Source organism: Sphaeramia orbicularis, chromosome 9 (assembly GCF_902148855.1).
Source record: "Sphaeramia orbicularis chromosome 9, fSphaOr1.1, whole genome shotgun sequence".
In the NCBI taxonomy this organism is placed as follows: domain Eukaryota; kingdom Metazoa; phylum Chordata; class Actinopteri; order Kurtiformes; family Apogonidae; genus Sphaeramia; species Sphaeramia orbicularis.
In genome coordinates this window covers 4,858,704-4,881,213 of record NC_043965.1, presented here as the reverse complement: position 1 = coordinate 4,881,213, position 22,510 = coordinate 4,858,704, and the positions used below count along the sequence as shown (strand labels likewise).

The 22,510-nt window shown below is 33.4% G+C and overlaps 1 protein-coding gene across 1 annotated transcript in view; it reads left to right on the top strand.

The window, feature by feature from the left end:
• Positions 1-22,510, top strand: part of fras1 (Fraser extracellular matrix complex subunit 1) — a 1,008,712-nt gene that overhangs the window by 851,735 nt on the left and 134,467 nt on the right. Inside the window, exon 41 of the mRNA XM_030143455.1 lies at positions 19,166-19,356. Within this exon, the coding sequence (XP_029999315.1) occupies positions 19,166-19,356 (191 nt within the window). The remainder of the gene's footprint in view (positions 1-19,165; positions 19,357-22,510) is intronic.

Sequence of the window (22,510 nt, the reverse complement as noted above, 5' to 3'; positions counted from 1 at the left end):
TGAACCTCCACCACTGAGGCCAATTCCATACGCATCTCAATACCCAAGGTTATTATTGTTAACGAAAACTGACGAAATGACGAAAACTAGAACTGAAAAAACATTTTCGTTAACTGAAATAAAACTGTAACTAAAATAAAAAACGATAACCTGAAAGTGTATTGTGTGCTTACAAAACTAACTAAAACGTGCAAAAATTACAGATACAATTCCATTCGTTTTTGCCTTCGTCAGTGTCAGATTGATATGAAATCGATTTATTTCGCTCGAGCAATTTTAGCTGGCGGCACCGTACGACATTTCACGGTTCGTCACTTGTCGTTTAGAGTCGTCTTCTTGTCCCCACTTTACCTGGAAACATGGAGACTAAAGTTGGGAGAAAGCAGCAGAATAAGACAGCGAGGAAGATAAAAGATATGAAAAAAACTAATACTAAAACTAAGCATGTAGAAAAAAATAGTCAAAACTAAATAAAACTAAACTATAATGAAAAAAATCCCAAACTATTATAACCTTGCTTGATACGCTGCCATCGATACGATACGTTACCGATACAGTAAAGACCCCTCTGCTGATCCGATGTGATACGAGTCGACCCTGTTCACGACGCGATGTCAGTCATTACAGGGTGGGGAAGCCAAATTTACAATATTTTGAGGCAGGGATTAAAAGACAGTGTATGACCAATTAGTTTATTGAAAGTCATGAGAATTTATTCGCCACAAGAAAACTGACATAATAGAAAATGTTTTTATTCTATGTGTCCTCCTTCTTTCTCAATAACTGCCTTCACACGCTTCCTGAAACTTGCACAAGTGTTCCTCAAATATTCAGGTGATAACTTCTCCCATTCTTCTTTAATAGTATCTTCCAGACTTTCTGGTAATAGTTTTGCTCATAGTCATTCTCTTCTTTCCATTATAAACAGTCTTTATGGACACTCCAACTATTTTTGAAATCTCCTTTGGTGTGACGAGTGCATTCAGCAAATCACACACTCTTTGACGTTTGCTTTCCTGATTACTCATATGGGCAAAAGTTTCTGAAAAGGTATGGATAATAGTGTTAGGTATGATTATGACATCAATATGTGTTTGGTTTCAAAACAACTGACGTAGTGCCTGCTGAGAAAAAACAACTAAATGTTCATTGTACATTTTGCTTCCCCACCCTGTAATGATTTGACAATGATTTGACTTCATACAATGCGATTCGGTTTCGATCCCATTCAACACAATACAAAAACTTTACAAGACCACATCTGGTTTCTAAACATCATCAAAAGCAACTAACATTTGGACGTTCAGAGGCTCTGTAGTGAATGTGGAAACACCATCATCTTCTACAACATTGATTCACAAGATACATTGCGAATTTAGCTGGCAGTTGTTTCCGATGGACGCTGAAGCTACCGCTGCAGTCGCATCGTAAATGTCTGTCGATTCAAAGCGGTCAACCTCTCCATCCCTATTGCACAGGTCTTGAAAATCTTTAAAAGTATGGAATTTTAAAAGCTGTTTGCCAGACCTTGAAAAGTCTGGAATTTTGTGTGAAAGTCTTAATAAAGTATGGAAAAAAGTTTCTCTCATAGTCAAATTTTAGAGTACATTCAAAGGCACATAGCATAAGAAATACATGAGGAAAGTCTATAATAAACTAGATCTGATTTCACTAACCAGTCGCTACTGGAATGATTCTAGTGAAACTTTATTGCACTTTTGTGATTTTCATGTTTTGAAAACGTTTCTGAGAGTAAAACATAATTTACTGCAAATTCATTCATACATTTATTAACCCTTTCATGCACAAATTATGAGAACCTTAGTCAATATTTTTTTCTTGAGTGTTTTTGTTCCTCTTTGGGCATGAAAAAAACAATGCAATTGATTTTTTTTTTTTTTTTTTTTTTTTTAATGAACGTATTTTTCATGGAGTTACAAAAATGTCCAGTCAGCTGGACACCATGCATTTAAGTTTTGAAGCAAAGAAACATTTATTTAAAAATCATCATCAGAAAGTGTTATACTGTGTGAAAACTATGAAATAAAAGCATTTTTAATGCCGCTAATTGCTAAATTGCTACTGTTTTCTCACATTTGATCACACTCTAATACTAGTTATTACTCATTTCATGGAGATAATATCCTCCTGAGACCCAGGAAATGGACAGTTTTAGCTTTTTTACATTAAAAATTTGTCTTGATTGGAAACTGCATAATGCAACAGTTTTTTCAGAAACATTTTTAAAACAATTTTTATTTATTGATTGATATTTTTAATGGAATGTCCGTTGTAATGGACAGCATTTTTTAAGTAAAACTGTTAAACTTTTGTCCCCTACAGAGGACAAAATGCATTGCTGGGTCTCAGGAGGATATGCAAACAAACAAAAAATAATAAAATAAAAAAATAAAAATTGTTTGTTAATTACAGTCTAATAACAATTAGCAATTAATTTCCACTAAAACATGTTAATGCGGATCAGGTTTATCAAGAACAGCAAAGTTACAGTAATTGTATGAATCGCAGTGTTTTGGATGATGCATAAGAGTCCTGATATGGAACTAAAACAACAAAACCCATGAATAAACAATAGAACAGCCGTAGAGTAACTGTCCACTGGAGTGACCACTATGCATGAAAGGGTTAAGATGAACTTTTCTACTACACACAACATGTACAATCTCAACCAAAAAAGTAGGAACTCAAGTATAAAAGTACATAAAGTTAAGGTCTTGGGGAAAAAAAACAGAAAAAGTTTGAGAAAGTCTGGGATTTTTATTCAGATCAAGAGCGAATACCCTGTAAACATGAGGTTTAATTTCATTTCTCAGTCGTTTCTTTAGTCGTCAGAGCTTCACTGAGAACGAAGAGCGTGCGGTATCGTCACATGCTCCTTATGTATGTGCCACTGTTGCACCTGCATTACTCAGAATTATTTTCACATTTCTATTTGTGTCACACCCATATGAACACAATGCCGCTTGAATTCCCTGCAGAGCCGCCACCATCTGTCACAGCTTGATTATGTGGTGGATTAGCGCTGCCAGATAGCCGGCTGCAGATGGAGCCATCGCCGAAGTCCCAATTTTGACTGCTCGATTGCTCAACCGTCGCTACACTTTGTTCTGTCCCCTAGAGGAATAGTTTGGAAAAGAGAAACAGGTGAGACGAGTTACAAGGAACCGACGCTTCCTGGAAACGGTGTCGTCAACAGACAGGACATACGAGGTTCACGGAACAAGAGCCAACGAGGACTGAAATTATACAGGGTGTCCCGAAAAAATGTATACACACTTTAAATAATTGTAAAGTAGGTTTTTTATTATAACACTGGTCAACAACAAATTTATTGTTTCAGTTTTTTGAGCTGATTTAGGATAATGTTGGTGTGCTGAATCCAAAAATCACATTAATTTTGCTCAATCAGGTCAACTTTCTGAACTATGCTACATATTGGCTTTTTAACATTTTTGCTTACATTTATGGGCATTTTCACATCATATGATACAAAATTCTTTCATATTTCTTGCAATAAACGAGTTCTGAAGATTTGACTTTTGCCAATTTATGATGAATGTTTTTTTTAATATTACAGGTGAATGAAATGGCTTCGACTAGAAGATCTTGCAAAAATAAGCCTGACGTATTCTGCTACATCTGCGGTGAATACACCATTGTACCTAACAGGAATCAAGTCACAAGTTTCATAAAGTGTGCTTACCAATCTTATTTTGGTATTAATTCTTATATTTTGTGAGAAGATCAAATTTTTCAAAATCAAATTAGCAAAAAAACCTGACCTGATTGAGAAAAACAGATGTCATTTTTGGATTTAGCGGTGCAAAATGGTCCGAATTCAGTTGAAAAAACCTAGACAACTTGCAAAAAACATTTTTTTGTTACCCAGTGTTATTCATTTAATTTTCAAAATGTAGTAGAATTTACAATCATCATTTTATTGTTTTGTCTTTTCCGCCTGTTCTCAAACTATTCCTGTGGTATTTGTGTACATTGGCAGTACATACAGTGGCTGCTCTCAATTCGGACTGTTGCAGGTCTCATAGCGTAGATTTGTCTTTTAGAGCTACGTTTCCACTACATGGAACCAGCTCGACTCGGTTCGGTTCGGCTCAATTCAGTATTCCTGGAGACCGTTTCCATTCCAGGATACTACCCACTTTACAGTACATGGACATCATAGCGATGCGGCGCGTTATTTCCGTGTCGTCTGCTCAGAGAGTTTAAAGACGTTCATTTTGTCTTCTGTTTATGTAAATATACTATTTTTCTTTTGTTCAGACGAGGTATAGTTTTTAGATGTTACCTGCTTGACAGTTTCGACTGTGACTCCAGTCTCCCTCAGAAGCGTCGTGTTGCTGACGTGTCATTTATCAGCTGGTCGGTTTGACGGACCAATCAGAGCCTGTCAAGCCAACCCGCCTCCTCCGCCTTGGGTGGTCTCTGGAGGAGGGAATCCCAGGTGTGAGAGAGGGTGTACGCCCCCTCGTCCCAGTTGATGGTGCCACTCGCCCACTTCCTGATCTCTATTGCCTCCTAGAACCAACGTTTGAATTTGTCCCAGATGTTCTGATTGTGCCCTTATCCCAGTCCATGATGTGCTTGTGTCTCCTGCAGTGGTCCGTGATGGCTGATTTTTAGTTCTCCTGTTCAGCTTTTTCTTTTTGAGTCCGTGTGAATCCACGCTGTCTCCTTTTCGCGTTCTTTTTGGTGTTCTTTTTTCCTTGTGTTGAGTGATCGTCCTGTTTCCCCGATGTATGTTTTGTTACATGATTTGCATGGAATCTCGTAAATGATGTTGCATTTCTGTTCCGGTGCTATTTTGTCCTTTGGGTGTACGAGTAGTACGCCCATCGGCTCGACGGGCTCTGATTGGTCCGTCAAACCGACCAGCTGATAAATGACATGTCAGCAACACGTCGGATGACGCTTCTGAGGAAGACTGGAGTCACAGTCGAAACTGTCAAGCAGGTAACATCTAAAAACTATACCTTGTCTGAACAAAAGAAAAATAGTATATTTGTTCAGAGAGTTGCTTAAAACTCGCTCGTTGGATGTTGTCTCGTCTGAATTTTTACGTCGGCCACCAAAGACTGAATCTCCTCGACCGACCACGGTGTAGTTTTGGGCTGTTATCATGTGGATTAATGTACCGCTATATTTACTGTCAACTTCCACATCTGTTTTTTGTAAAATGGCGGGTCACAGAGAAAACTGTCTGACCAGTCAGTGGTCTGCAGTGTTATACGTCACGTTTTAGTATCGCTTGGAACCTCGGTGGAGGTGATACCAAAAAACTAGTGCCAGGTACCAGATTCCAGGTCCTTTTTTGTAATGGAAACGCAAAAAGGCCGAGTCGAGTCGAGCCGATACCACGTAGTGGGAACGCAGCATTAGTGTCTCCATAAAAAAAAGTCTAGTGGTGTGAGGTCTGGTGAACACAGAGGGTATTCAACCAAACCCCTCCATCTAATCCACCTGTTTGTCCAGTTCCCCAGACCTCACACCACTAGACTTTTTTTTATGGGGATACCTAAAAGACAAAGTCTACGCTATGAGACAGTCGCTGATTAAACATTTTTGATTTCAATTATCAATATCATATATATATTTTTTACAATATTTGCAACATACAAATAGGGATGTAGCGATTACCGGTATAATGATAAACCTCGGTAAAATTTCCGACAGTATTATCGTTTAAATTCTGATTATCATGATAACCATGTTCGATTATGGCACTTTGAAAACTCACAGTACTGCTCATTTCATGGAGAAGCGGCAGCACTCCAGGCGTGCGTTCACAGTTTGCAGTGTTAGACCTCTGAAAACATGGTGGAAGGTACCTGCATGGACAGAACTCCGGAGATTCGGGGATAGCGGGCTCCCGCACGGACCCGGTCCGTCCGAGCGAGCACAAGGACTCGGTCTGTCCAATATTTGTTTTCTTCAAAATAATACTTGGTTAAATTATTTCTGTGTGTATATAAGTAGTTTTTGAACATTTCGAGCACATTTCAACAATACCGCGATAATATTGATAACTGTGATCATTTTGGTCACAATAATCGTGATATGAAATTTTTATATCGTTACATCCCTACATACAAATAATAAAAATGTATTTTGCATAGATATGTGCATTTATAACTTTTAAACACCGTGTATTTAGAATATGATATTAAAATAATATAAAAGTAAAATATCAGTGTATTTGGAATAAATGTAGTTTATTTATGAGAGTTTATAAAATGAACCCAGAATGACGGCACTAAACTTTGTCACTTTCCAAAGATTCACACTCAGAGAACTCCTCAAATTTTTTTTCACAAACTTTTTTCTCATTTCAAAATACATTCTCCTGTAAATATAAGTAATTATCTACTCAAAAATATGTTTGGTGTAGATTATTGTATTTGAATGTTTTTGACCAGATGTTAACCTGCCCTTGACTTTGCCCGCATATCGAAGCTGAGCTCTTCTTGGTCATTTACACACAATTCCCAAGATAATTTTCCAAGTGAACAAAGTGTGAGTTTGTCATCAGATTGTGAAAATATATAAATATAAAAACCACTCACCTAAAAGTCATGGAGGTGACGTCGTCATAACTGTGTCTACGATCTGTTCAGAGCCTGAAGATGGAACCTTTAAACCTGTTTAATACTTCTACACCTCCATCTAGAAGACAATAATAGACACAGTCCAGCTGTTTATCCTAAAACTAGAAGTTTATTTACAGTCTTTGCCACAAACCACATCCTTTTTGACTCAAAATAAACAAAATTATATTTTACTTTGATTTCTCATTGCATGTTTATTTCTTTTAGACTTATTTCTTTTATACTTAAGGTTCATTTACATTCATTCTTTACCACTCTACGTACCGATTCCTTTATACATCTATTGCACAAACCAATTCCAGTATTAATTCACAGTCTCAAACATTTTACATATTGCAAATCCACATATCAGTGACATTCAATATTTGGAAGATTTTCATAAGTCAGGCCGAGGGTTTTCAAGTGCGAGCACGTTATGTATGTTTTTTTCCAGTGAAGCTGCCTGGTTTATTCAGTCTGAACATGCACATTCTGTAATCTGCATTTTCCCTTTTTTTTCCCCTCTTTTTTTGTGACATTTCCAAAGTTCACTTTACTTTCTCTTGACATTTTCTGGAAAGGCAGTTGGTGACAGTTCTAAGGAAGGGCTTAGCATAGGCTCCAATTATTTAAAGGGTGACCACATGTGTTTACAGCTCCGCTACAAAACTAAATCAAGCTGTCAAATAGATGTAGCGCAGTAGAAGTCAAAGGCAGCAGTAAATGAGAACTCTTAAATGCGTCCTAACTGTACTTATTGGTACTTAGTTCGTTAGATACTGTGCCCGCATATGTGAAGGACCACTTCTCATTTGCAGTAATAGATGCGGAGCCATTTGCCGCTGCCGTATTACATGCAAGAACAAGTTTTGTGCAGATTTAATGAAGGATAAAAGCTGGCTGAGAGATGGTGTCAGTCTGGAGCTGCAGATAAGCAGCTGGCAGTGCTCCGGCGTCTCCACGTCCCAGATGACTGTCCTTGATGGCAGCTGGAGCCGCGGGACAGTGGTTGATATTCAGCAGAGCGGGTCCGCGGTGCAGGGTGACAGGATCGCTGCTGTCAGGGGGGCACAGGGAGAGAGAGAGGGGGAGGTGGGGGGTGTCACTGTCAATGCACCGCCTGTTTTCTGCAACAATAATAACATGCACCGGTGGCAGTGTGCAGCTCTGAATGCACCGCTGTACTAAAGTCTGACTTGTGCTTTGCAGGATTGCACTAGAGATAAACAAACATATGCAAACACGCCTACGGTAGACTCAGCATGATCGGCTGAGGTGGATTTTTGGCCAAAGTGTCATATCTGTGTAGCTTTAGTCTCCTGACACTGCCCTTATGCCAGGGGTCTCAAACATGTGGCCAGGGGGCCAAATGTGGCGCGCCAAAGGTTCCAATGTGGCCCGTGGGATGTTTTTCCAAAGTCAAAAATTCCACAGTCTTGAATTGAATTAAGCAAAAAAAATAAATAAATAAAAATGTAGCTTGAATTAAGGAAAAAATGTTGAATTAAGCAAAAAAATATTCAATTAAGTAAAAAAAAAATCTTGAATTAAGCCAAAAAACATCTTGAATCAAGCAAAAAAAAATCTTAAATTTAGCAAAAAAATCTTGAATTAAGCCAAAAAACATCTTGAATTAAGCAAAAAAAAAATCTTAAATTTAGCAAAAAATCTTGAATTAAGCCAAAAAACATCTTGAATTAAGCATAAAAAAAAAAAAAAAAATTAACTTAGCAAAAAATCTTGAATTAAGCCAAAAAACGTCTTGAATCAAGCAAAAAAAAATTTAATTTAGCAAAAAATCTTGAATTAAGCCAAAAAAAACATCTTGAATTAAGTAAAAAAAAAAAAAAAAAATCCTAAATTTAGCAAAAAATCTTGAATTAAGCCAAAAAAAAAAAAAATCTTGAATTAAGCAAAAAAAAAAAATCTTAAATTTAGCAAAAAATCTTGAATTAAGCCAAAAAAAATCTTGAATTAAGCAATAAAAATCTTACATTTAGGAAAAAATCTTGAATTAAGCCAAAAAACATCTTGAATTAAGCAAAAAAAAAATCTTAAATTTAGCAACTAATAATTTTAACTAATATTGATGTTTTTATCTCAAATCAGCCTGAACAGCACATCTTACAGCTGTAGACATGATGTGTCCCAATACTTTTGTCCATGTAGTCTATCATAGTAGTGTATAACAACGATTATTCATAAAATCACAATGCAAACATGCTATAGTTAGCATTAGCTTCATAGCATGATTTCATTGCACACACAGTAGTCACTTTTCCATTGACCCTCAAATTGGGTGAATGTAGGTTGTGCATATAAATTAACTTAATGGAAAAACGACAATTTTTCCAAAAGTCTCATGTTTTGATTAAAAGTTTTTGTGCTGGCAAGAGGTTTTTTGGGCATAGTACAAATGGTATATCACCCAAAACTGCAAAGGAAAGACCTTTTTTCGCAACTAGAGTCATGTGAATAAAACAAAAAGGATGTTAACTGATGTTCCAACAAATGAAGAAGAAGAGTTTTAAAAGACGCACCTGGAAACTGAATCATTTTTTAATTTAGTATGGGATAAAGGGGTAATATATAATAATAACACTGGTCAACAACCAATTTATTGTTTCAGTTTTTTGAGCTGATTTAGGATCATTTTGGTGTGCTGAATCCAAAAATCACATTCATTTTGCTCAATCAGGTCAACTTTCTGAACTCTGCTACATATTGGCTTTTTAACATTTTTGCTTACATTTATGGGCATTTTCACATCATATGATACAAAATTCTTTCATATTTCTCGCAATAAACGAGTTCTGAAGGTTTGACTTTTGCCAATTTATGATGAATGTTTTTTTTAATATTACAGGTGAATGAAATGGCTTCGACTAGAAGATCTTGCAAAAATAAGCCTGACGTATTCTGCTACATTTGCGCTGAATACACCATTGTACCTAACAGGAATCAAGTCACAAGTTTCATAAAGTGTGCTTACCAATCTTATTTTGGTATTCATTATTATATTTTGTGAGAAGATCAAATTTTTCAAAATCAAATTAGCAAAAAAAACCTGACCTGATTGAGAAAAACAGATGTCATTTTTGGATTTAGCGGTGCAAAATGGTCCTAATTACCTCCGCCAAGGAGGTTATGTTTTTGCCAGGGTTTGTTTGTGTGTTTGTCTGTTTGTTTGTTCGTCTGTCCGTTAGTGTGCAACATAACTCAAAAAGTTATGGACAGATTTTGATGAAATTTTCAGGGTTTGTTGGAAATGGGATAAGGAAGAAATGATTAAATTTTGGTGGTGATCGGGGGTGGGGGGGCCCACGGGGGGGCCCATTTCCAACAAACCCTGAAAATTTCATCAAAATCTGTCCATAACTTTTTGAGTTATGTTGCACACTAACGGACAGACAAACAAACAAACAAACCCTGGCAAAAATATAACCTCCTTGGCGTGGGGGGGCCCACGGGGGGGGGGCCACTGATCAGCCTTGGCGGAGGTCTGCCCTCTCCGAGTGCTTCTAGTTCAGTTGAAAAAACCTAGACGACTTGCAAAAAACATTTTTTTGTAACCCAGTGTAATAAATATATCTGTAAATCAACACAATATTTACGTTTGTCGCCATGTTTATGGAACGACTTCTCGTGTCATCTCACAATAATAAATAAACAAATCATAGCCTTTGTGATTTAACAGAAAAAACGACATTACACACTTCTGTTTTTTCGACATTTAGTAAATATCGGTAAAGTTTTGCACAGATGTCAAATGGAAACGCGACTAGTGACAATAAAAACTATTCTATTCTATTCTATTCTATTCTATTCTATTCTATGTTTCAGGTCATAGCCAATGATGCAAAATGAAACAATTGTTTTAGGAGGGTAAAGTTACACAGATATCGTAATTTGGCCAAAAATATGACAATTATTTGACAGTTATGACATGAGGCTAACGATATGATGCACTTACTTTCAAAACCAGCTTCGACCATAACTTAATGCCTTTACATTTGTACGTTAAACACAATAACTGCCCATATTCAGGAGAAAATAAGAAAATATTCACACATATGTTTGTGCTATAATATCCATTTACTGTTTAATAGATGCTGCTGAAGAATTTAGACTTCCTCGCACATCTGTCGTTGAATATTTTCATTATAAATTCATAGCTTTTGTTTTGCATCAGCGACAGATTTTCATAAAATTTGCATCGGAAGTTCACACTAACAAGAGGTTTACTGCAGATGATTAGGATTTAGTTCAATTAAGTTTTATTCACTTATATAGCATCCATTCATTAAAAAGTCATCCCAGACTTTACAGCGGCAGACCCGGTAAACACCCCTCGAGCGTGTTCCCGGCAACAGCTGGGAGAAAAACAACTTCCTTTAACGGCGGAAACCTTCGACTCGGAGTGGGCGGCCATCTGCCTCGACCTGGTTGGAGCGAGTGGAAGTAAACTTTACATCAGAAAAAAATGAGCTTCGGAGACAGACATGCCTGCAGAAAGACGAGGACAGACGGGAGAAAACACCGTCAGGGCTGTCAAACTCATTTACTTTCAGGTTTTACATTCAGCCCAATTTGATCTCCAGTAAAATAATAGCATAATAATCTATAAATAATAACAACTCCAACTTTTCTCTTTGTTTGAGTGCAGAAAAGTAACATTAAATTATGAAAATATTCACATTTGCAAACTATCCAAACAAAAAAAGAGGTGAATAACCTGACAAAACTAAACTTTCTTGAGAAAAATAAGTGGAATTTTAACAGTATTATGCCTCAACTTATCATTTATGTACATATGCATTACGGATCAGATCTGTAAATACACGAAACATTTAGTAACAAGCAGAACTTTGTTAAAATTGCACTTAATTTTCTTTAGATATTTCAGGTTGTGCATATTTGTTCAGATTATTCACATTTTACTTTTAAATTGTTAAATATTTTCATAATTTAATGGGTTTTTTTGCTCTAAAATAAAGAGGAAACATTCAGAATTGTGATTATTTGTAAGTATAATATGAATTTTGAAACCAAGAAGAAAGTTTGGAGTCATTATTTATATGTTATTATGTTATTATTTTACTTATGATCATATTGTTCTATATTGTTAATATTTGTTCAGATTATTCACATTTTATGGTTAAAGGATAGTTTGTTAATGTAATATTTTCATAATTTAATGGGGTTTTGTTCTAAAACAAAGACAAAAAAATTTGAAATTGTCATTATTTTTAGGTAAAATATTAATTTTGAGACCAAGAAGAAAATTTGGGGTAATTATTTATAGGTTATTATGTTATTCTTTTACCTATGATCATATTGTTCTGTATTATTCATATTTGTTCAGGTTATTCACATTTTATTGTTAAAGGATAGTTTGTTAATGTAAATATTTTCATAATTTAATGGGGTTTTGTTCTAAAACAAAGACAAAAAAATTTGGAATTGTCATTATTTTTAGGTAAAATATTAATTTTGAGACCAAGAAGAAAATTTGGGGTAATTATTTATAGGTTATTATGTTATTATTTTATTTATGATCATATTGTTCTGTATTGTTAATATTTGTTCAGGTTATTCACATTTTATGGTTAAAGGATAGTTTGTTAATGTAATATTTTCATAATTTAATTTTTTTTTTTTTTTTTTGCTCTAAAACAAAGAGGAAATTTTTAGAATTGTGATTATTTGTAAGTATAATATGAATTTTTAAACCAAGAAGAAAATTTGGAGTCATTATGTATAGGTTATTATGTTATTATTTTACTTACGATCATATTGTTCTTTATTATTCATATTTGTTCAGGTTATTCACATTTTATTGTTAAAGGATAGTTTGTCAATGTAAATATTTTCATAATTTAATGGGGTTTTGTTCTAAAACAAAGACAAAAAAATTTGGAATTGTCATTATTTTTAGGTAAAATATTAATTTTGAGACCAAGAAGGAAATTTGGGGTAATTATTTATAGGTTATTATGTTATTATTTTATTTATGATCATATTGTTCTTTATTATTCATATTTGTTCAGGTTATTCACATTTTATGGTTAAAGGATAGTTTGTTAATGTAATATTTTCATAATTTAATCGTTTTTTTTGCTCTAAAACAAAGAGGAAATTTTTAGAATTGTGATTATTTGTAAGTATAATATGAATTTTGAAACCAAGAAGAAAGTTTGGAGTCATTATTTATAGGTTATTATGTTATTATTTTACCTATGATCATATTGTTCTTTATTATTCATATTTGTTCAGGTTATTCACATTTTATGGTTAAAGGATAGTTTGTTAATGTAATATTTTCATAATTTAATCGTTTTTTTTTTTTGCTCTAAAACAAAGAGGAAATTTTTAGAATTGTGATTATTTGTAAGTATAATATGAATTTTGAAACCAAGAAGAAAGTTTGGAGTCATTATTTATAGGTTATTATGTTATTATTTTACTTTAGATCATATTGTTCTTTATTATTCATATTTATGAATTTATGGGGCGGCCATGGCTCAGTTGGTAGAGCGGGTCGTCCAATAACCGAAGGGTTGGCGGTTCGAATCCCGCTCTGTCCTAGTCAGTCCGTTGTGTCCTTGGGCAAGACACTTCACCCTCCTTGCCTCCAGTGCCACCCACACTGGTGTATGAATGTTCGGTGGTGGTCGGAGAGGCCGTAGGCGCAAAATGGCAGCCACGCTTCTGTCAGTCTGCCCCAGGGCAGCTGTGGCTACAGATGTAGTTTACCACCACCAGAGGGAGAATGTGAGAGCGAATGAATAATGGGTCAATAATGTAAAGCGCTTTGGGTGTCTAGAAAGGCGCTATATAAATCCAATCCATTATTATTATTATTATTTGTTCAGGTTATTCACATTTTATTGTTAAAGGATAGTTTGTTAATGTAAATATTTTCATAATTTAATGGGGTTTTGTTCTAAAACAAAGACAAAAAAATTTGGAATTGTCATTATTTTTAGGTAAAATATTAATTTTGAGACCAAGAAGGAAATTTGGGGTAATTATTTATAGGTTATTATGTTATTATTTTATTTATGATCATATTGTTCTATATTGTTAATATTTGTTCAGGTTATTCACATTTTATGGTTAAAGGATAGTTTGTTAATGTAATATTTTCATAATTTAATCATTTTTTTTGCTCTAAAACAAAGAGGAAATTGTTAGAATAGTGATTATTTATAAGTATAATATGAATTTTGAAACCAAGAAGAAAGTTTGGAGTCATTATTTATAGGTTATTATGTTATTATTTTACTTATGATTTACTTATTGTTCATATTTGTTCAGGTTATTTGCATTTTATTGTTAAAGGATAGTTTGTTAATGTAAATATTTTCAATATTTTGGAAGAAGCGGTGCATAAAGAAGACAGATATCTTGTCAAGATCCTTCTGGTGGCCGGGAAGAAGGCCATAACAAAGAACTGGCTGAAGACTGATGCTCCATGTTATAAACAATGGATTTCAGTTATCGATGATATACTTGTCATGGAACATCTGACATATAAACTGAAGTTAAAAGAAAATCTCTTTATGAAAAACTGGGGAAAATGGCTGACATTCAGAGACAAATGCATCTATTAAGGGACCGTAATATTCTGTCACCATCACAGGCTGTTCTTTTCATCTGTTTGGTTTTTTTTGTTTGTTTTTTTTTTTTTTTTTTTGTTCTTTTCCTGCTCCTCAACCTGAGGAGACTGTTTTATACTGTTAAAAACTGAGAAATAAAAATTGTTAAAAAAAAAAAAAAAAGTGTTTTATCTGAAAAATAGCTTCTCTTTTATCTCAGTAAATATTTATTTTTAAAATCGACCCAAAGTGCTTCCAAACTTGCTTCCAAACATTAGTCTAGCTCTGGTTTGAATTTTTCGCCCCTCTGTCCTGTTTTTCAGACCAGTTTCATAGAAGCACACAAATATAACACTGGGTTACAAAAAAAAAGTTTTTTGCAAGTTGTCTAGGATATTATAACACAAACATATGTGTGAATATTTTCTTATTTTCTCCTGAATATGGGCGGTTATTGTGTTTAACGTACAAATGTAAAGATGCTAAGTTATGGTCGAAGCTGTTTTTGAAAGTAAGTGCATCATATCGTTAGCCTCATGTCATAACTGTCAAATAATTGTCATATTTTTGGCCAAATTACGATATCTGTGTAACTTTACCCTCCTAAAACAATTGTTTCATTTTGCATCATTGGCTATGACCTGAAACATAGAATAGAATAGAATAGAATAGAATAGAATAGAATAGAATAGAATAGAATAGAATAGAATAGAATAGTTTTTATTGTCACTAGTTGTGTTTCCATTTGACATCTGTGCAAAACTTTACCGATATTTACTAAATGTCAAAAAAACAGAAGTGCGCAATGTCGTTTTTTCTGTTAAATCACAAAGGCGATGATTTGTTTATTTATTATCGTGAGATGACACGAGAAGTCGTTCCATAAACATGGCGACAAACGTAAATATTGTGTTGATTTACAGATATATTTATTACACTGGGTTACAAAAAAATGTTTTTTTACAAGTCGTCTAGGTTTTTTCAACTGAATTCGGACCATTTTGCACCGCTAAATCCAAAAATGACATCTGTTTTTGTCAATCAGGTTAGGTGTTTTTTTGCTAATTTGATTTTGAAAAATTTGATCTTCTCACAAAAATATAATAATTAATACCAAAATAAGATTGGTAAGCACACTTTATGAAACTTGTGACTTGATTCCTGTTAGGTACAATGGTGTATTCAGTGCAGATGTAGCAGAATACACTCAAAAAAATAATTAAGCCAAAAATGTTGACTTTATGTGTTTTAATTACATGTAAATTTTCCATATAATTTTATTACATAAGTTTAATGTAAAGAGTTGCATTTAATACAATGTTTTTTTCTATCATATTGAGTCAATATGAATAAATTAAATACCTTCAGTCAGATTTGCTTTAGTTAATGCAAACTTTTACATAAACTGTGTTTGACTGTGACGCTCAGCCTTTTTATGGGATCTAGTAAATGAAGTTTACTTTATTTACTAGATCTTTATTACTTTATTAGAACACTGAGGTCATCAAACGCAGGGTTACTAGTGACTCCCAGAAATATTACAAAGAAAATGGGGGACGCAGCCTTTACTAACTATGCACCAAAGTTATGGAATACAATTCCAAAAGACATTAGAGAAGCCAGTTCACTGAATATATTTAAAACCAAATTAAAAACATTTTTATTCTCATCAGCCTTTGAAAGGAGATAAAAATGGGGTCACAATTCAGGAACCAGGAATGTGCGGTTTTTATTTTTATTTTATTTTATTGTATTTCTGTTTTTATTTTTTATTTTATTGTATTTCTCTCAAATTTCATCTTATTTCTTGCACTTCAAAAATTCTATGCATAATCAAACATTTTAATGTGCGCTGCTTTTATTTTTATCTTTATTTTATTGTATTTCTCTCAAATTTAATTTTCTCTTGATGTATAATCAAAGCTTAATGTATTTTAATATTGTATTTTTTCAATCAATGTGAAGCACTTTGGGCTACAATTTCTGTATGAAAGGTGCTATACAAACAAAGTTTATTATTATTATTATTATTATTATTATTATTATTTGTTTAGATTCACTTTATACTAAGCATATTCACATTATGTTTGACTTTTTCAGATAAATAAACTTCAAATTTCATATATTTCAGTTACATTTTACTTTAAAATATTACTTCATGTTTATTAGAGCCAAGAATCCTTTTTTTGGGGTGTACGTCAGGCTTATTTTTGCAAGATCTTCTAGTCGAAGCCATTTCATTCTGTAATATTAAAAAACCATTAATCATAAATTGGCAAAAGTCAAATCTTCAGAACTCGTTTATTGCAAGAAATATGAAAGAATTTTGTATCACATGATGTGAAAATGCCCATAAATGTAAGCAAAAATGTTAAAAAGCCAATATGTAGCATAGTTCAGAAAGTTGACCTGATTGAGCAAAATGAATGTGATTTTTAGATTCCGCACACCAAAATGATCCTAAATCAGCTCCAAAAACTGAAACAATACATTTGTTGTTGACCAGTGCAATAAAACCCATCAGTTACGTCTAAACTGAACAAATTCAAGTCTCTTTTTGGTTTTTTTGGTTTTTTTCTTCACTGTGAACTGGATCAATAGACCAGTGTCCACCCCATGTCTGCGTTTCCTGTCGGTAAACAGTTCATTTCCTGTTGTTCGTTTTGTTTCCGCCCAGGTGATTTCTCAGTTTTCATTAGTTTTGTTCAGCCACAGACTTCAGCTGCTCGCTTCTTTCTCTATTCTGAAACCGGAAGAAATCAGGGAGAAAAAAAAAAAAAGAAAAAAAACGAAAAAGATAAAAACTACAGAAGCGATGAATGCCCAAACTTCTCAGCATCTCCCCGGTGGCTGCAGGTGATTTCCTGTCCTGATTGTGATTCTGAGCGAGTTTTCTTCCAGATAAGAGACTCTCTTATAACGCTGAGATGATGGAGGTGTGATGTGATTGACTGTGTTGCGTCTGGAACACACACTCGTACACACACACACACACACACAAACACACAACCCTGACTCAGCCCAACACGGACTCATCCATCTTCTCTGATAAAGACACTCTCACTTTGTCTCAAACTTCAAGTGATTTCAAGGTTGATTTTGTACATTCGCTGCCACTCCTTTACCGCCATAAGCACAAATTCATGTCATTACAGTGGAAATGAGCTCTGCGGGGACCCGGCCCAGTCCCCGGGTGCATCCGAGCCATCCGACGGTTCAGGCTAAAGTGACAGAAAATGGCCAGTTGGGGAAAAAAAAAGAAGTGTTTTGCTGTCATTTCAGCTGTCAGACGCTGGAAGTGACGGCATCCGAACGGTTCGCCTGAGAGTCACACGAGCTCCGTTACAATAAAGCCGATGAAAACCGCTCAGTCACAGCGGGACGAAGCACTCAGATGTTTTATTGAACAAAAACAGAAATAGCAGGGTGTAGAAATCCTGAAAACTAAATGTTACGGCAATAAATGTGCACAAGTATTACCAGCAAAATGAAGTGTTTTCGATGGAGGAAAGTACTTCTGGAAATCAGCTAACATAGAGCTTTAAGAAAAAAAAAAAAAAAAAAGTAAAAATAAAGAAGAAATAGTCAAAAAAATTCACTAAATATCCTTAACCCTTTAACCACTAATGTATCTGTGGTGAGCGTTCTGAATGTATGATTCACTACTTCTGAAAATATGTTAAAATGAGGCTTTACAAAAACAAAAAAAAAAACATGTAAAAATACAGAAAAAAATGGTCAAATAAAAAAAAATTACTTAAAAATTCACTAAATAGCATTAACCTTTTAACCCCTAATGTATCTATGGTGAGCGTTCTGAATGTATGATTTACTGCTTCTGAAAATACATGAACATGGAGCGTTACAAAAAACCAACAAAACATAAAAATAAAGGAAATATATTTAAATTTACAAAAAAAAAAAAATCCATTTAAAAATTCACAAATTAAACTTAAACCTTTAACCTCTAACGTGTGTGTGGTGAGCGTTCTGAACGTATAATTTACTACTTCTAAAAATATGTTAACGTGGAGCTGTAAGAAAAAAAGCACGAAAAAATAAAGAAGAAATTATCAATTTAAAAAAAATATTTCAAAATTCACTAAATATCCTTAACGCTTTAACCCCTAATGTATCTGTGGTGAGTGTTCTGAATGTATAATTTACTACTTCTGAAAATATGTTAACACGAGGCCTTACAAAAAAAAATATGTAAAAATACAGAAAAAAATGGTCAAATAAAAAAAAACTACTTAAAAACTCACTAAATAACCTTAACCCTTTAACCCCTAATGTATCTGTGTTGAGCGTTCTGAATGTATGATTTACTGCTTCTGAAAATGCATTAACATGGAGCTTTAAAAAAAAAAAAAAAACAACAAAACACAAAAATAAGGGAAATATAATTACATTTACCAAAAAAAAAATCAATTTAAAAATTCACTAATTAACCTTAAACCTTTAACCTCTAATGTCTGTGGTGTGTGTTCTGAACCTGTAGTTTACTACTTCTGAAAATATGTTAACATGAGGCTTTACAAAAAAAAAAACATGTATAAATGAAGAAAAAATAAATAAAAAAAAAAACTAAATAACCTTAACCCTTTAACCCCTAATGTATGTGTGTTGAGCATTCTGAATGTATGATTTACTACTTCTGAAAATACGTTAATATGGAGCTTTACAAGAAAATAACATGTAAAAATTAAGAAAAAAATATCAATTAAAAAACATCTATTTCAAAATTCCCTAAATAACTTCCATAATAAGATTGTAATTTCTGCTCAGTAACACCAGTCAGTCTGGACACAAATGGAATAAAACATAATCACTTCAACATTTATACATTAATAAAACACAATAACAAACATAATAACAGGAGTTGTAGAGAATTTATTCTGTAACCTGATATTTGTCCGCTTCTCTGTTGTGGTTGGACAGGAGGCTCGGTGGGCGGGTCCCGGGTGGTCACCCCCGACGCCCCCTTCTCCGTGGACGACCTGACGTCCGACCACATCTTCTACGTCCAGGACGGTCAACGCAAAGCCCAGGCCCAGCAGGACGTGTTCAGCTTCTACATCAGCGACGGACACAGTCAGACGGAGGCCTTCGACGTGGAAATAGACATCCAGGTCTGGAGTCTGACAGCCACTACAGTTACAGTTACAGTTACAGTTACTATTAACCCTTTCATGTCTAGGACAGTTACAAGATTTTTATACATTTAATCAATGAATAATGAAGGTAGAAGGGCATTTTACACCAATTATTCACATTTATTGACAGGATTAGTGGATCAACAGGTATTAAACAGTTTACATCAGTAGATGGTTTTGGTTTTTGAGGGTTAACTGAATAAATACAAGGTTCTGGATGGTATGAAAGAACCAATTCTCCTTATTTTTCAAGTATTTTGCTCATGTTCTTCTCACTTTAGGAGGATTTCTTCACTTTCAGGCCATATTTCACGGATTTATGTTAAATTTTTCCTTATTTTTCAAGTATTTTACTCATTTAATTCTCATTTTACTAGTTTTTGTACATTTTATCCGATGAATAATTGAAGTAAAACTGTATTTTAGACCAATTATTTCCATTTATTGACAGGATTAGTGGATCAACAGGTATTAAACAGTTTACATCAGTAGATGGTTTTGGTTTTTGAGGGTTAACTGAATAAATACAAGGTTCTGGATGGTATGAAAGAACCAGTTCTCCTTATTTTTCAAGTATTTTGTTCATTTTCTTCTCACTTTCGGAGGATTTCTTCACTTTTATGCCACATTTCACAGTTTTATGTTAATTTTTTCCTTATTTTTCAAGTATTTTACTCATTTTATTCTCATTTTACTAGTTTTTGTACATTTTATCCAATGAATAATTGATATAAAACTGTATTTTACATCAATTATTCACATGTATTAATAGGATTAGGGGATCAGCAGGTATTAAACAGTTTACATCAGTAGATGGTTTTGGTTTTTGAGGGTTAACTGAATAAATACAGGGTTCTGGATGGTATGAAATGATCAGTTCTCCTCATTTTTCAAGTATTTCACTCATTTTATTCTCATTTTACTAGTTTTTGTACATTTTATCCGATGAATAATTGATGTAAAACTGTATTTTACATCAATTATTTCCATTTATTGACAGGATTAGTGGATCAACAGGTATTAAACAGTTTACATCAGTAGATGGTTTTGGTTTTTGAGGGTTAACTGAATAAATACAAGGTTCTGGATGGTATGAAAGAACCAATTCTCCTTATTTTTCATGTATTTTGCTCATGTTCTTCTCACTTTAGGAGGATTTCTTCACTTTCAGGCCATATTTCACGGATTTATGTTAAATTTTTCCTTATTTTTCAAGTATTTTACTCATTTAATTCTCATTTTACTAGTTTTTGTACATTTTATCTGATGAATAATTGAAGTAAAACTGTATTTTAGACCAATTATTTCCATTTATTGACAGGATTAGTGGATCAACAGGTATTAAACAGTTTACATCAGTAGATGGTTTTGGTTTTTGAGGGTTAACAGAATAAATACAGGGTCCTAGATAGTATGAAAGAACCAATTCTCCTTATTTTTCAAGTATTTTGCTCATGTTCTTCTCACTTTAGGAGGATTTCTTCACTTTCAGGCCATATTTCACAGATTTATGTTAAATTTTTCCTTATTTTTCATGTATTTTACTCATTTAATTCTCATTTTACTAGTTTTTGTACATTTTATCCGATGAATAATTGAAGTAAAACTGTATTTTAGACCAATTATTTCCATTTATTGATAGAATTAGTGGATCAACAGGTATTAAACAGTTTACATCAGTAGATGGTTTTGGTTTTTGAGGGTTAACTGAATAAATACAAGGTTCTGGATGGTATGAAAGATCCAATTCTCCTTATTTTTCAAGTATTTTGCTCATGTTCTTCTCACTTTAGGAGGATTTCTTCACTTTTATGCCATATTTCACAGTTTTTATTTTAAATTTTTCCTTATTTTTCACGCATTTTACTCATTTTATTCTCATTTTACTAGTTTTTGTACATTTTATCCGATGAATAATTGATGTAAAACTGTATTTTACATCAATTATTTCCATTTATTGACAGGATTAGTGGATCAACAGGTATTAAACAGTTTACATCAGTAGATGGTTTTGGTTTTTGAGGGTTAACAGAATAAATACAGGGTTCTGGATGGTATGAAATGATCAGTTCTCCTCATTTTTCAAGTATTTTGCTCATTTTCTTCTCACTTTAGGAGGATTTCTTCACTTTAATGCCATATTTCACGGTTTTATGTTAAATTTTTTCCTTATTTTTCAAGTATTTTACTCATTTTATTCTCATTTTACTAGTTTTTGTACATTTTATCCGATGAATAATTGAAGTAAAACTGTATTTTAGACCAATTATTTCCATTTATTGACAGGATTAGTGGATCAACAGGTATTAAACAGTTTACATCAGTAGATGGTTTTGGTTTTTGAGGGTTAACTGAATAAATACAGGGTCCTAGATAGTATGAAAGAACCAATTCTCCTTATTTTTCAAGTATTTTGCTCATGTTCTTCTCACTTTAGGAGGATTTCTTCACTTTTATGCCATATTTCACAGTTTTTATTTTAAATTTTTCCTTATTTTTCACGCATTTTACTCATTTTATTCTCATTTTACTAGTTTTTGTACATTTTATCCGATGAATAATTGATGTAAAACTGTATTTTACATCAATTATTTCCATTTATTGACAGGATTAGTGGATCAACAGGTATTAAACAGTTTAGATCAGTAGATGGTTTTGGTTTTTGAGGGTTAACAGAATAAATACAGGGTCCTAGATAGTATGAAAGAACCAATTCTCCTTATTTTTCAAGTATTTTGCTCATGTTCTTCTCACTTTAGGAGGATTTCTTCACTTTCAGGCCATATTTCACGGATTTATGTTAAATTTTTCCTTATTTTTCATGTATTTTACTCATTTAATTCTCATTTTACTAGTTTTTGTACATTTTATCCAATGAATAATTGAAGTAAAACTGTATTTTAGACCAATTATTTCCATTTATTGATAGAATTAGTGGATCAACAGGTATTAAACAGTTTAGATCAGTAGATGGTTTTAGTTTTTGGGGGTTAACAGAATAATCTAAATCTAATCTAATTTATCAAGTATTTTGCTCATTTTATTGTCATTTTACAAGTTTTTTTTTTTTTTGGCATTTTATCTTGTGAATAATTGAGGTGAAACTGTTTTTATCTCGATTAATTGAATT